Source organism: Carassius gibelio, chromosome A24 (assembly GCF_023724105.1).
Source record: "Carassius gibelio isolate Cgi1373 ecotype wild population from Czech Republic chromosome A24, carGib1.2-hapl.c, whole genome shotgun sequence".
Lineage (NCBI taxonomy): Eukaryota > Metazoa > Chordata > Actinopteri > Cypriniformes > Cyprinidae > Carassius > Carassius gibelio.
Genome location: NC_068394.1, coordinates 5,207,558 through 5,223,673, shown reverse-complemented (window position 1 = coordinate 5,223,673; position 16,116 = coordinate 5,207,558). Strand labels below are relative to the sequence as shown.

General features: G+C 34.5%; 2 protein-coding genes across 3 annotated transcripts in view; one reads left to right on the top strand and one right to left on the bottom strand.

Annotated features, from left to right (window-relative positions):
• Window positions 1-6,415, bottom strand: part of LOC127945907 (phospholipid phosphatase-related protein type 4-like) — a 19,628-nt gene extending 13,213 nt beyond the window's left edge. Inside the window, exons 1-2 of the mRNA XM_052542032.1 lie at window positions 6,064-6,415; window positions 2,856-3,041 (exon numbers count right to left, since the gene is read on the bottom strand). Of these exons, the coding sequence (XP_052397992.1) occupies window positions 2,856-3,041; window positions 6,064-6,144 (267 nt within the window). The 5' untranslated portion in view covers window positions 6,145-6,415. The remainder of the gene's footprint in view (window positions 1-2,855; window positions 3,042-6,063) is intronic.
• A 799-nt stretch (window positions 6,416-7,214) lies between these two features.
• The window catches only part of LOC127945901 (phospholipid phosphatase-related protein type 5-like), a 45,766-nt gene continuing 36,864 nt past the window's right edge, over window positions 7,215-16,116 (top strand). For both annotated transcript variants that reach the window (XM_052542015.1, XM_052542013.1), the window contains exons 1-2: window positions 7,215-7,446; window positions 9,331-9,402. In XM_052542015.1, the coding sequence (XP_052397975.1) occupies window positions 9,343-9,402 (60 nt within the window). In that variant the 5' untranslated portion in view covers window positions 7,215-7,446; window positions 9,331-9,342. The remainder of the gene's footprint in view (window positions 7,447-9,330; window positions 9,403-16,116) is intronic.

Below are 16,116 nucleotides of genomic sequence, written 5' to 3'. Positions count from 1 at the left end.
CCATATTCGCAGTGGCGTCCAAAAAAATGTAGCACGTTTAAAGTCTAGTGTGACCGCGCCTTAAGCGTTGTAACTTTGCAGACGTTGTTTATGCTCTAGCAGCAACATTACACACTAACTAAAGTTTGATAATCAATCAACCCTTTAAAGAAAATTTAAGGAATAAATTAAAGGGAACACAATATGTCAATTGGTTCTCTAAATGTAAATTTCAACTTTCAAACTAATCTTATTTCCTTTTAAATTTACACAAAAAAAGCTTAATATAGAGATAATGCTTAAGATATGTTCCAAGTATTTTTATCTTGTTTACCAGTGAAATGTCAAAAATAGAGATTATAATAAAGATTATAGTTAAAATATAAACATATCTGTTGTTTAAAGCATAAACTGACTTAATTTTGTTCATTTTCTCAACAAAAAAAAAGACAGCATATCTTCATTCTGAATCTCAAGTAAATGCATTTTGATTTAAGCATGTTTAGATATTTGTACTGCCATGACCATATGAATTTAAGAGTTTCTACTAAAATGTAAGGCCTAATTTAATTTGTAGAAGGCAAATTCAGAGTTTTTAAGACTTGCAGAAACACTTCAAAAAAAAACAAAAAAAAAACTCTAAAGTAAGTCTGACATGAAGTTGATAATTTAGACACTTATGAAACATAAACCTCCTACGTGATTTAATAAGACCAATACAGTTTCCCTCTGGGTAAATTTAGATAAAGATTTGATTTATTGCTTTGATTACATAAGATACTTGTTAATATGATACATCTAATCTAATATAAATGTTTTTAGTTTTTTTTAGCCTTAAGATAAAATTTGAGTGCTCATCTTATGAAATCTAAAAAAAAAATAATCAAATTGCTTGCAATGACATGCTTGATAAATGTTTATGACCTTAATATAAAAATGCCTGGGGTATGTTTAGAAAATTTTCCAAGTGTAAAGATGATCTCAGTCTGTTTATTTCTTCTTTAGAGTAGAGTAACTATCATCTACAAATACTTTAAGTTCAGAGGATCAGAGAGACGAGAACCACAACCAACTCATTACTGCGAAGTGCCCATTAGCGTTTGTGAAACCATTTAACAATCCTGTCATTCCTGAGACAACAGCGTAATCTGCCCTAAGAACTGAAATAATATGACTTTCCGTACGAGTGAACAACCAAACTGTCATAAATCCATTGTAATGCCTGCAGCGAAACTGCACTCATCTGCTCCAGGACTGGCAGTTAAACGGAGGAAACCTTGCTTGGTAGAAGAAGAGAAAAGCAAATTCACTGTGTCATTATGGCATCCTCAGAGCAGCTGTTCCGGCAGCGTTGTGATGCACCAAAGGTGTCATAAAGTTGAGAAGAGAAAGATGCTATCTGACAGCTCACTGCTCATGGAGTAGTGTTGAGCTGTTCATGCACAAACTTTCTTTTCTGTAGTGTTTCAGATGAGGCCAGCTGGTGTGTGTCAGCTGTGATAATAGACCACAGGCTAACTCTATGAATTTACTCAAGTAGGACACACTCCTGCATTCGCATCCTAGCTGGCTCTGGATCAACATTCCGGTCATTGAGAGTTTAGTTTTTTTATGCATTTAGCAGCAAGTGAAATGAATATTTAAGAGCATAACATAATATTCCACTTTTAGATTTGATGTATGTCTATGAAATGATCAGAAAGTCGAAACTTTTATGTTTTCTGTACTCCAATTTCTCAGAGACTGTTTTGTTATAAAATATTTAGATAAATGTTTACACACACTATGGTTCAAAAGTTTGGGATTAATAAGATTTTTTTTTTAAATGCTTATCAAGGCTGCATTTATTTGATCAGAAATACAGTAAAAACTGTAATATTTGGAAATATTATTATACATTTTAAATAACTTTTCTATTTCAATAAATTTAAACTATTTTTCCTCAGTGATGGCACAGCTGAGTTTTCAAGATTACTCCAGTCTTCAGTGATCTTTCAGATATTAGTCTGACAAGCTGATTTGTTGCTCAAGAAATATTTATTCATTATTATTAAAGTTAAAAACAAAAGAAAAAAAAAGAACTGCTGCCTAATATTATTGGGGAAACCATAATATATATATTTTTCAGGATTCTTTGACAAATTCGAAAGACAGGCATCTATATGAAATATAAATATTTTGTAAAAATACTGTCACTTTTGACAAATTTAATTCACATTTGTTGAATAATTGTATTTCTTAAACCTCTCCAACATTTTGAATGGAAATATACATTTAGTATAAATAAAGAGATAGGTATAAGGTAGTATATTATTTATGTGTTATAATTGTGTGTAATTATGTAAACACACACACACACACACACACATATACTGTGTGTGTATATATATATATATATATATATATATATATATATAAACAATGATAAAATTACATATAATACCTAATATATTTAATGCAAATAAAATCCACAGAAAAGTGGAGACAATAACTAAATCAGGGCCAGTGAAAACAACTTGCTTGGGCACTTTACATTTTTCTGGCAATCTCTGTCTAGGTGAATGTTTCTTGGCTAGAATTAGATGCAGAGTGGACCAGACTCTACGCCGACAGCCAAAATTCTGACACTGCAAGACTTTTATTATTGCAATAATTGTTTGATAGGAACATTGCTTCAGGTACTCATCCAGCTTGGGTGAATCATAAGTGCCTGAATACACACAAGTCATGACACATTTTCACCTTCAATATACAGTATGCAGGTTAACATTACAAGAGGCCAGCGGTGTGTGCCCTATCCAATATACAGTATCCAAAAGCAGAAGTACACCTTGCACTTTGTATATGTGTGTGTAGCAGTAGAGGGTTAGACTGACCGTAATAGCAGGAGCTGCGAAAGCGAGGCTGAGGAGCATGAGGAAGGGAATGACCTCATGCGTGGGTTCGATATAAGGCAGACTCAGACTGCGGTCGTGACAGCTGAAACCCCAGTGGACCGGTTTGAATATGTCCGTCCACTCCAGAAGATACACGCTGACCATAGATGAGACCAGGAGTGGAAGCTGATAGAGAGGAGGAAACATCACATAACTCTTCAACAAACATTGACAACGATTTATACTGTCCACATAACAGGTCCCTACAGTCAGCCGGTCATTATCACAAAATACACAGAGACAAGGCAGTACCTACAAGAGAAATAATATCCTTGGTATAAGAAAGCCATATAATGATTCCAGACCATGTTTATGAGATGATATCTGAAGGCCTGTGAGCTACTAATACAAACCAATGGAGATGATGCGATTTGAGCTGGGGGTAAATTGGTGTGCCTTAACACACCTTTTTTTTTTTTTTTTATAGTATTCCAGTATTACCTTAAGATCCACAATGCCATTTATTTTTATGTTTAACATTACACTGAAATGTTGTATATATGTATTAAAAAAGAAAGCAATTGTTAAGCTACACATTGCACACTTGATTGTGAATATCTGTCATTTCAAATGTGATTTCCTATTATGAAATTTACTAGTAATCATTGAGTTAAAATTGTTTCTTAGCTTTTTTCAAGTAAATCCTACTCTATTTTTTTTTTATTTTTTTTTTAGTGCATGTGTGTATGTGTAGAGGATCATCTAGTATTTGTATGACAGATTGTTTTGTCATGTTTATTACTGTAAGTCAGTAATTAAGAGCTCCCAGCTGAAGTTTTTTACAGTAGAGTGATCGGGTCAGTTTGCGGGCATTTGATGCAGATGGTTGCAGCAAGCAGCTGCCGTTTTGTGCTGATTCTACAGAGTTGTGCTGTGGCCCACTGATAACCACTGACCCATATTTTCTCCCAAAGCACTGGCACTTGGGACAGACACTAGAGGTTTAAAGAGTAGCCGAGCATCGGCAGGACCATCAAAGAGAATCACAAGACATGATGAAACACAACCAAAGCCTGTTTGCTTTGAATGCAGATTACATGCATTTCAGATGATTGTTGTAAATAATTCTGTTTTAAATATTTTTTTCTGAACATTTTCCTGTGCCTTTATATAAAGAAATAAAGTTGTGGTACCAGGGTACATTGATGGTATCAGGTTATACACACACACGCACACACACAAAAACACTATTTTCACTCAGAAATGGATAATAATGTAACTGAAGAATTGTAGTAAGTTAACTGTGAAGTTTTGAAGTAGAAAGATTGAAATTGTATTTTCTTGTGATACTTTTTCCATTTTTCAAAAATCTTTTTTTTTACAGTGTATACTGTATGTAGAATATTAAAGGACATTTGATTGTCCAGTTTAATTTAATACAAGAAATATACCAACTTTCCTGGATCTAATCAAGTTCTACTGACTTCTTCTAACTGAATATCCATTTTCAGTTGGAAATACATTATGTTATGTAAGTTAAATGGGTTGTGAATGCAATTGCATGTTGACATGAAGATTATCTCATTAACAAGAAGAGGTGACACTGAGGTCTTTATAATTGATGGCTATAAATGGGGAGGATAGAATTTCTTAGTGGCTATTTTCAGATCTATGTGGGACAGGCACCATCCCAGCAGGTCCAGATGGTGTCCGGATGGAAAAGGACCCGTTAGGATAAGAGCATTGCCCCTCATGAGGAGATGTGGAGGTTTCTGTGACCTGATGAAACTTCAGTGATATCTTCAGAAGCACAGCCGTTTCTGCTGAGAACATGCCTCGTATCTCTTTAAAACCCTCAAATATGGTAATCCTGATCTTTTTTGGTATTTGACCAACAATTTTGCAAAGCTCACAGAAAAACAGCAAATGGAGGAATTAATAAATGTATGAAAATGTCCAATTCAGCACAGCATTGCATAATGTATGAGTGCATGCTTAGATCTTCGTTCTAAGTACTAGATCACGTGTGTCGGTGTATGCATGTGTGTATAAAAGCTGCTCTGCCTCTAATCTTTATGTCACACTGACCTACATATATTCCACTAACCCCATCATGATGCATGGAAAGCAAAGCATCTCAGGAAGAGAGCTGACAGAAGCACAGCTTCCCAGTGCTTACTCATGATCACTCTGTTCTGTCTGTTCAGAGTGCAACGTAAAAGCAATACATATATGAGAAATTAATTATTTATTATTTTAATTTAATGTTAATAATAAAGCTGTTGAAAGTAATTTTTGTTCGCACACTGTGCTTGTAGAATGCAAGTAAAAGTAAATACTAAGCTTCATGTTTCATCTGCATCTTTAAAAGAGCCATAAACTGGCAAAAGTACAGTTAAATTATAACCAGCTATAATGAAAAAACTTAATCCAAAATTACTATTAATCTATTTATCTATCTATATAATTACATTTTAATTAAAATATGTTTCATTTAATTTTTATGTTTTTTTTTCTACTTTTTCAATGAATAAATAATGAAATTATAACACACAAACACATATGATATGTGTTTGTGTGTGTGTGTGTGTGTGTATATATATATATATATATATATATATATATATATATATATATATATATATATATATATATATATATATATATATATATAAAAAAAATTTTATATGTTATTTAAAAAAAATCTTTTCATTTACTTTGTTACTTTGTCGACACTAGATACTTTTGTGGCAAAAAATAAATAAATAAATAAATTGGTGGCAAATAAAGCTTATATAGCTTTTAAAAATCTTGAGATTCAATAGAGTAAAAACTAAAAACAAAAAAAAATTATACAATAAAAAATAGATTTTTCTTATGATTAGCCTACAATATGAACTCAAACAATTTCTCAGCAGTCATTTTTTTCTGTTTCATTTTTCCTAAGGAATTTAGCAGAACATCTGAGACCTTGATACTTTGAAACCTCAATAAATGAGAACTCCATGAGCAATTTTCTCAGGTTTAATTTATCACCATAGATAAATAGTCAAATATTTAGTAAATGTTCCATTCATTGATTCAGCTATGATTGTATAACATGTAAATACTTAACCTGAGCATTAAAATGGAATTGTCATCTCATTCTGATCTTCTAAGTTGTCACTTGTCAAATCAAACGTGCAAATGTAAACAGACGGTCCCTTACCTCCACGAAATAAAAGCATGGCAGCAGTGTCACGCTCTCTTTTATCATCCTCTCTTTCAGTCTTTCCCTCGCAGACATCATATTTCTCTTCTATAAATAAATGCCAATAACCTGTTGTGTCCTAAGCGTCCACCTTCATCCAGCAAAACAAGCCGTCTAGATCAGCTGCTGCTTGCTCCATTGAGATGCATGATGCACACAGAACGAACGGCACACACAATCTACACCCTTCACCATTTACACGCGCGGTTCGTGTTGCAGTTGAATATGAATATACAATTGCAACTGAATATACAGACAGAGAGGAAAATATTGCCGGCAAGATGACATCAGATTTTTTTTTCAGATGAGGGTCTTGCGTCCTGACGCGCATGCGCACAAGCTGCGCATTCCTCCACTTATTAATAATGTCACGAATGTAGACGGTAACAGTTGTTCGGGTACCGTACATTTATTATTCAATACCACAAAAAGGCATGTGTAGTGCACACATCCACACTAATAACATCTATATTAACAGTTCCAGAGAAAAATCACTTCACATAGCCTAAATTGCAAATATGAAAGGAATTCCATGTTCCCATGGTTTTTTTTTTTGTTTTTTTTTTTTTACTTATTTCTAGGACACAATACAACACAATGCATAGAAACGCAAGTAGTAGGCTACAACACACTGAAATATCGTAGAATAGCCTACAGTTCAATGCCATTCATTAGAGAGCAATGCAATACAAAACTGTAAAATAAAACGTTATTAATGCTTGAAGTAGAGGAAGACGTGTAACATTTTAGCTAAATGTTTGCTAACTAGTCCATTTAAGTAACTTGGATTGCATATAGGCTATAGCCTAAATAATAGAGTATTCTTACTGTAAAGACTCACAGTGGTCCAACAAACACCTACGATTTTAATAAAATGTATCCTTTGATTTTCTGGTCATTACAAAGCATGTTCAGAGTCATAAAACTTCTGATCAAGTTGTTGCAGTTTATTTTGCATCAAAGCCACTGGGTTACTTTTATTTAAAATTAATTTCAGTGCCATCAATCTTTCAACAGCGTTTCTTATGTGAAGTAAAGCATCAAAACCCTACAGGTGTGCGTGTCCTAACATCAGAGAGGTGAAGTGACTGAACAGAGGCGGGCAGTGGACTGCGCCGGAAACTGAAGAAGCGCGTGCGCGGAGCGGGAACAGCAGCAGACTGAATGACTGAGGAAGCTATTCCATTAACCGTTGTTTTAAATATCTTGGACACGAATTGTACTTTTTAAAGTTTATTCAAACAAAACAGGCGCGAGCTGCGAACAGCTGATAATAAGAAATGTATGTCCCTCCTCCAGCCGGGTTCTTTCTGATGCCGTTATAAAGTCAAACTGGCAAAGGTAGGACTCAGTATTTCACTGTCACTGCATCGTGCCATCTCTGCTTTATGCGCAGACAATCCTCTCAGAGACCAAGTATGCATATAATCATGTATATTTTGGTTATTTTAATGTATTATTTAAATGAATGTTAAACAATAACAACACGTTGGATTTTCTTTGGCTATTTTGACTAAAATTGGTAAATAAGTTTATGTTTGTCATTTAGTTCTGTGTGCAAACAGTAAGACAAACAAAATCTAAACATGGTTAAAAACATGTCCCATATGTGGCAGTGTCACAAAGTTATCTAATAATTGTACTGTACTTACTGTATGCAGAGCTGGATATCAATATCCAGTGTGAACAATCAGAGGATGCTGCTAACCTTCACGTGCCCCAAAAAGTACTTAAACACTTAAGACACACTTAAAAGGGTTCTTGAATTCCATTGCACAAAAAATAGATAAAGTGGCATCTGGAAACAAATTATTCAAAATCTTTTATTAGAGCTAACTTACTAATTTGATGGTCTGAAGGTGAATTTATGTTGTTCTCAAGTTCACACAGAGTCTTAGCAGAGTAACCACATGTATAGTTTATCACATTAATTGTGTAATTATGTAATTATTAATTATGTACTGTATATATATATATATATACATGCATACATACATGCATACATAGACACATATATATGCAAAGACATTCAGACATGTTTGACTTATTTGTCCAAATATAGTATTTGTTTCTTCATCAGAATCGATTTGGAGAAATTCAGCATTACATCACTTGTTCACCAATAGATCCTCTGAATGGGTGCCGTCAGAGTGAGAGTCCAAACAGCTGATAAAAACATCACAATAATCCACACGACTCCAGTCCATCAGTTGACATCTTGTGAAGTGAAAAGATGCCTGTTTGTAAGACACAACTCCATCATTGAGGCATTTTAACTTTAAACAGTTGATTCTGGAGAAAATACTTGTCCATAATCCATATTAACACTTTTTCTTGTAAATGGGGCTTGATCTGTGCATATTTTTAGACTTTCGCACTGGACAAAGTAGTATTATTCATATAGGACTCATATTTCAGATAGAAGCAGTGGTTTGAAGTTAACACATCTTATCATTGGCTTTGTTTATTATAAACATGCAGCTTTTCACTTCATAAGATGTTAACTGTAGTCGTGTTGCTTACTTGTGGATTATTGTGATGTTTTTATCAGCTGTTTGGACTTTCATTCTGACGGCACCCATACACTGCAGAGGATCCAATGGTGGGCAAGTGATGCAATGCTAAATTTCTCCAAATCAGTTCTAATGAAGACACAAATACTTTATTTGGACAAATGCAAACAAACTCTTTTACATCTTGAATGGCCTGAGGGTGAGTAAATGTTCATTTTTGGGTGAACTATAAATATGTTTGAGAAGTCTTTTAACCCTTGAAACATGCTTTTGTTTTGTGGTGTTATCTGAAAGCAAGTAATCATAGCAAATTATGTCTGCATATGTCACTTCATCTGTTCTCTTATTTATTATTTTTTTCTTTTTAATACAGCCTCTTATACAAGCTCAGGGATGGTTTTTATTTATTACTCTCTTAAAAATAGTGGCCTTGGTGGATACAACTTGCAAAATAAAATTTGCTTTTATAAACTTTTAGAAACCATGAAGTCTAATTTAAGTTTGTGAACTCTTATGGTTTTTTTCAAACTTTTTATCTAAAGATGTCGGGAAAATTAATCTTGTTACTTTGAGAAAATATCTCTGAAACTTTAGGATGTACCCATCTATTCTGAACACTGCAGGTTCGACCATCAAAAGATGATCACTAGTGCCATCCAGTGGTTCCTGCTTCTTATATTAAACCCACTGAGTTCACTTATCTTTCTTTCAGGTATCAAAGTAAATGGAAAAAATGACTGATTTAAAAAGTCGCAAGGAGTTCTACAAAGATCTCACCGTGGAGGTAAGAAACCAAATAAATGTCATATACACAGACCTGCATATTAATGACAAAGTTACTTTTTCATGACCTTGAAGCCAAGTGCTATTTGGGTGTTTTGCTTATATTTTGATTGGTGTTGAGGGATGCTTTTTTTGTGCTTCTTTAGTCAAAGCACATTAAACTACCACAGTTCAAAAATTTAGGTTAATAAGATTTTTAAAGTCTCATTTAAGGATGTCTCTTATGCTCACCAAGGCTGCATTTATGATCAAAATTAAAGTAAAAATGGTATGGTATCATATTCGTATATTTTGAAATGTAATTTATTCCTGTGATGCCAAGTTGAATTTTCCGTATCTCTGTCACATGATTCTTCAGAAACCATCCTAAATAATGCGGATTGAATAGAAATTTCATAAGAAAAGCCTTTATTTTAAATATAAATATTTTGAAGCATTATAACTATAACATGTTGTTGCTGAATAAAAGTAATCATTTCTTTTAAAAAAAGTGTGTGTATATATATATATATATATATATATATAAATATATTATTTTTTTTAAGCTTTACTTATCGTATTTAGCACTTTTCCCACCTAAAAATACTCAAATCGGGGAAACTTGATGAGCAATATTAATAATTAAGCTTGTCTTAACGGCTCTACTATGCATTTTACTTGTGTTAATGCAGTACACCATGGAAAAAAAGTGCCTTCAGAGGTACAAAAGCTTGTCATTGTGCCAGTACCCACAAAGGTACACCTTTGCACACTTTCTGCCATTAAAAGTTGCAAAGTACTGTACTGTACATGAATAGTTCACCCCAAAATTTAGATTTGCTGAAAATGTACTCACTCTCAGACCAATCAAGATGTAAATGAGTTTTTTTTTTTTTTTTTTTTTTTTTTTTTTCAGATGAACAGATCTGGAGAAATTTTGCATTACATCACTTGCTCACCAATGGATCCTCTGTAGTGAATGGGTGCCGTCAGATTGAGAGTCCAAACAGATGTTCAAAACATCACAATAATCCACAAGTAATCCACACGGCTCCAGTCCATCAATTAAGTGAAAAGCTGCATATTTGTAAGAAATAAATCCCATTCACTGCAGAGGAGTCATTGGTGAGCAAGTAATGTAATGTTAAGTTTCTCCAAATCTGTTCAGATGAAGAAATAAACTCTAGATCTTGGATTATGCCTGTGGGTGAGTACATTTTCAGCAAACTTTCATTTTTGGGTGAACTATTCCTTTTAGCTACTAATATAACTTCTTTTTTTTTAGTAGACAAGGCACAAAAGTGATTGACAAGCTAATAATACACTTTTTTGACACATTTTGTCTTACAGTAAATTACAGATGTATATCAATAAGTTTCTGGATTGAGCTGAGGAAGAGCGTCGCCTACACAGTAGCGCTCAGCTGCAGAGGGGGGTGTTATATAGGAGGTATTTAACTTTCCACTGCAGTACTGATGTGTGTGGGCCAGACTAACATTCACTGAGATCCTTCTGCCTCCACATATTTCTACATCAATGCTTTAACAACCAGAGATGCAGTACTACTCATCCCTCAGACATAAAAACAGAAACTCTTCTTAGCACAGTAATTCACTGATGTATTGCAAAAATACTGCATATTTGACCATGACAGAGGCTTTTCTAGAGGTGAATTAGAAAGATTTAATGCATTCAAGTGGCTCTTTATGTTAATTCACTTATGCAAGTCACACATTCCCCTGCATATATCTGTAAAGATTGTTATTCAGGAAAACAGATGCATTGTACTGAATGCATACAGGTATTGGATTATTTATAGTGGTCGACCGAAATTGGTTTGTTGACAGCCAATGCCGATATCTTGCGCAGTGGGGCCGGTATAATTTTTTATTATTATTAATATTTAAGAAATTTGAAATCATTTGACGATGGATTAAAAATAAAAAATAAGAGTAAAAAAAAACTTACTTGAAATAACAAAGTATTTTTCACAAATAAATATTAAATAAAAGGAAGTAAACACTGTAAACAACAGGGCACTCCATATTCTGGGAAATTTGTGTGTGTTGGGAATCCTATTTTTCAAATAAAGCCACGGTAACACTAATTTTACATAGGCTACAGCGCACAGAAAAAATGACACGAATACGACAGTGGGCAGATGCATAGAGCGCAGCATAATTGGAAATCTAGAGTTAAAAGTTTAAAGCATTCAATTCACACGGACCTACCATCACACAGAGAATGGAAGAATGTGTGCCATTCTCAGCACTGTCAAAATAAAAGTCCCACATGGAAAAACATCGGCCAAGCAGAAAAACTTATCGGCCAATTTGATAAATGCCAAATGCCTTGGGGATATATTGGTCGACCACTAATTATTTATTATAATTTAAGATACTGCTGCACTTTTCATTAATCTTGAAATAATGTGTCCCAGTTTTGACAAAAATTAGCAGCTTTCTGTTTTTAACTGTTTTCAACAGTGATAATAATAAGAAATATTTATTGAGCATGAAATCAGCTGTTAGAATGATTTCTGAAGGATCTTGTGTCAAGACTGCAGTAATGATGCAGAAAATTCAGCTTTGGATCATATGAATAAATAACATTTTAAAATGTTGCAATAGAAAATTTTCAGATTATTACTGTTTTTGTACTGCATTTCTGTGCCCCAAACCTTTGGTCAGTGTGTGTGTGTGTGTGTGTGTTTGGGTGTTAATCTCAAGAGACCCTGATCAATTTTTAATTACTTTTTGGGTGGTAGAGGTTTGCAAAGTCATTTTTCACTCACCAAGCTTGTCAGTGGCCTCTTGAGAACTTAATATCATGCATGGAGCATTGCAAAAAATCTTAATTCCCTCCACGATGCGGCAGTGTTTACTGCTGTCTGAAGGGATCACAGTTATGAGAGACTCTGCTGAATTTGCTTTTGTTGTTAGTCTGTAATGAAATGCTTGGTCATCGCTCCCCATGGGCCCGTCCTCATTAATCTGAAGGACTGAGGCTGGCACAGAGCAGCAGGAATGAAACGGCTGTTTGCTGTGCCATGGCAATCAGCGACACGGCTGTCTGCAAATATTTGCAAGTGCTCCGAAATGCCTTGTTGAGATCTGTCCGGTAATGAGATCACAGAGCGCTCCGGTTTGAAATATCAGTTCTAAGAAAGAAGAAGGAAGAGTGCTTGACAGCATTTCTGTTTTGGGTGGCACTTGTTTCAAGCAGAATGTAGGTTTTTGTGATGCAGGAACAGACTCTGCATGAATTTAAAGGGTTGTTCAGTCTGTTGTTGGGGAAGAAATTTGAAACTCATAAGTTTAAATAGTTAAATTACAGCTACTCATATTTATATTTATTTATGACCAAAACTAGGCTGTTTTGGGTGGTTAATATATAGTAGGTGGATGTAAAAGTGTTTATTATATTATTGTTTTATTTTTATATTTATCCATTTTCTGCATGCATGTTAAATCAGGCTTCTATAATGCACCTGATAACTGGCTTTATCATGGATCATTGTGGTTTATATTTTAGTCTTTCTTGTGTAGTGAATGGCAAGGTTCTTGTTCTATGGGCCACTAGGTGGCACTTCCTTTCTGCAGTAGTGTGGCACCATTGAGGCAAGCGCATGGCTGCATATTTCATTTCTCAGTATCCTTTTAAAGGCAAGAGATGTCAACTGAAGAATTCTTTCAACATCCAGTGATGCCTTAAGCATGGACAGACTGTAACGTATTGATCCAGTGAGCCCCAATACACGAATGATACACTGCTGGCATTCAAAACATTGCACTTATATGACATTACGTTATACTGTGGAGTTCAAAACTGCTGGGTAACTTACAGTATTTGAACATTATGGGTTTAGTGCAAACATTTATGCCTTTCATTTTGATGCTAGTAATATTAAAAGTTTAAAGCAGCATAATATACTGTACAGTCAACTGGTCATTTTGAAATAAACCCATAAGATTCCACTGTGTCCTGATCAAGTGTCTGGGTTTAATTTGCAGTAATGAGTGGCTTGCTCAATGTTATCCCTTATGTAACTGTCTAGCAGTGACACAAATCTGACATTCTTGAAATGATCTAATTAATTAAAAACTAGATGAAAGATGTACACAGGCTTATGTGCCACTGGGTTTCCCAGAACATTCATATGAATTGCTGAACTGTCGATTAAATTAATGTTTGGAGGTGCAAGCTCTGATTACATTCTGCCAAACTGAACAACACTATCTAATTAATTTTTTTGCTTAGATTTTGTTCATAATTAACAAACATAGCATGCAAAACAATATCTGAACATTATGCTTGACTTGGCAAAGTCTGATTCCATGAAATGCTGAAAAATATGAGTTTTTGGAGGTGTAGTACATACAGTATGCTGCCATTTTACAAGATTCCCAGGAGACATAATAAGGGTAGTTCATACAAAAATGCAAATTCTGTCAACATTTACTCACCCTCATGTTATTCCAAATGCATTTCTTCAAATGGAATCAAATGGTTACAACATTCTCCAAAATATCTTCTTTTATGTTCCACAGAAGAAAGAAAGTCAGGTTTGAAATGACATGAGTGTGATGACAGAGTTTTTATTTTTTGGTGGACTATCCCTTTAACAAAAAAATAAAAAACAGATATAAAAGAACTTGTTAACATATCAAAAGTCCTATTAAATCAAAGGATACATTACATTTATCTACATCTAATGCAAAAGGGTGGACTCATAAAGCCTTGCTGAACAAAACAGAGAGAGAGAGAGATGTTTACAGTAGAAAACCCTGCCTCCTATGCCTTATTTCCTGAATGATCTGCATTAATATTGAATTTAATGCTTCATTACACCCACGCCTTTATATGGAAAAAGTGGATGATTAAAGTGCTCTGTCAAGCATCTGTCTTAAAGTCGTTTAAAAGAATCATGAGCTGTATGAATAAGTGATGGAACAGCCGCTAAGCAAGCAGCGCCAAACTATTAGAGGGAGAGAGAGGGTTCTTATTCTTTATTCTCACCTAAAACATTCATATACTATAGTTGGCTTTGATACTGAGTTTCCTCCTGCAAGCTTTCTCATATCTACACTTATTTACAAAAAGAGGACACATCCAGACATAGCAACAGTATGCACAAGATGACAGGATAACGGTCCGATATATATATATATATATATATATATATATATCCAAAATGATAGATAAATATTTGTTTGTTTTAGATGGATATATACACATCTGAATGGATTATTAACTAAAATGATAGTGACTTAGAGAAGTAATGTTGAGTTTGCTCTACTTGATAATTATTCTTCCATTATTCAAAAAGAAGATCTTCTCAGTTTGATATTCAGACGTGTACATGCAAACAATTGACCTCCTTTCTATGTGTGTGGAGTTGTCATTGTGTTTTGTTCTAACAGGGACTATTACAGACATTTAATGTTTCAGGCAGACTATTCTAATTGATGTTAATCAAACAAACAGTCTTTGTAGTTGAACCGTTTTGTTTAGTTTAAGTATGTTGGCCCTCAAACACTAATTAACTGGTCTTGCTGGCTGTTTACCAAAAGCCCTTTCTACATGAGCTTTCATTTCAGAATACATCTCCTCAAAAGCTGCTCTCATACTGACAATGACACTACAGCCTATCAGCACAGATTTTTTTTTTAAGACATACACTCTAAGAATATATATAGAATATTAAAGGGTTCTATCGGGCACATCAGACTTGGAACCCTTTGAGGGTTCCATAAGTTCTAAATAGGACCTTTTAGGACTTTTCCCATCATGGGATCATTTGATGTCTTTAATACATTAAAGGGATACTCCACCCCAAAATGAAAATTTGGTCATTAATCACTTACCCCCATGTCGTTCCAAACCAGTAAAAGCTTTGTTCGTCTTCGGGACACAATTTAAGATATTTTGGATTAAAACCGGGAGGCCTGTGACTCCCATTTACTGCCAAGTGAAATACATTGTCAGTGTCTAGAAAAGTATGAAAAGCATCGTCAGAATAGTCAGTCTGCCATCAGTGATTCCACCAAAACGTTATGAAGTGATGAGAACACTTTTTCCGCCGTAGCACCATTTGGGAAAACACCCGACGAACGCAAACTGCGTACACTATTCTGTTTAAGCCACACCACAATGATATGTTTTCTATGTGAATTTATGCTTTGATTTGAAAGAAAACAGTGCATCCTTATCCCTACCACTTTGGGTGCTGAGGCCATTGTTTCAGATCGCTAATTCGCATTTGGGAGTCTATCCATCCACTGCAGCTGTCATACTGAGACTAGATATGTGAACGCCCCTTATCCGATTGACAATCCAGTGACAGGAACGCACATTTCAAGACAAGACAGTAGCCTATAAGATGTATTTTGAATGTCCGGAGTCATGAGAAATCGAGTCCACCCTCAAAATTGGGTCTGCTTAGGACCAAGGCGGTAATGTTAGCTGTTCTAAAGGCCTGATCGATGATAGTCCTCAAATAACATTATAGTCCGTCTCGTCCTGTTAATGAAGACACGGCATAAATTTAGTCATAGTTTTTATCATCATATATTAGGTTTAGTTTATCAATCATTCAATCTTAGTCACAGAAAAAATGTTTGTTAACTAATAATTTTTGTCCTCGTCTTTGTTGACGAGTTGTCGTCTTTATCCCCACAGCCGATGCAGTCCGACAGGACTCGGGCAGAAATCATGGATAAGTTAATGATTTATT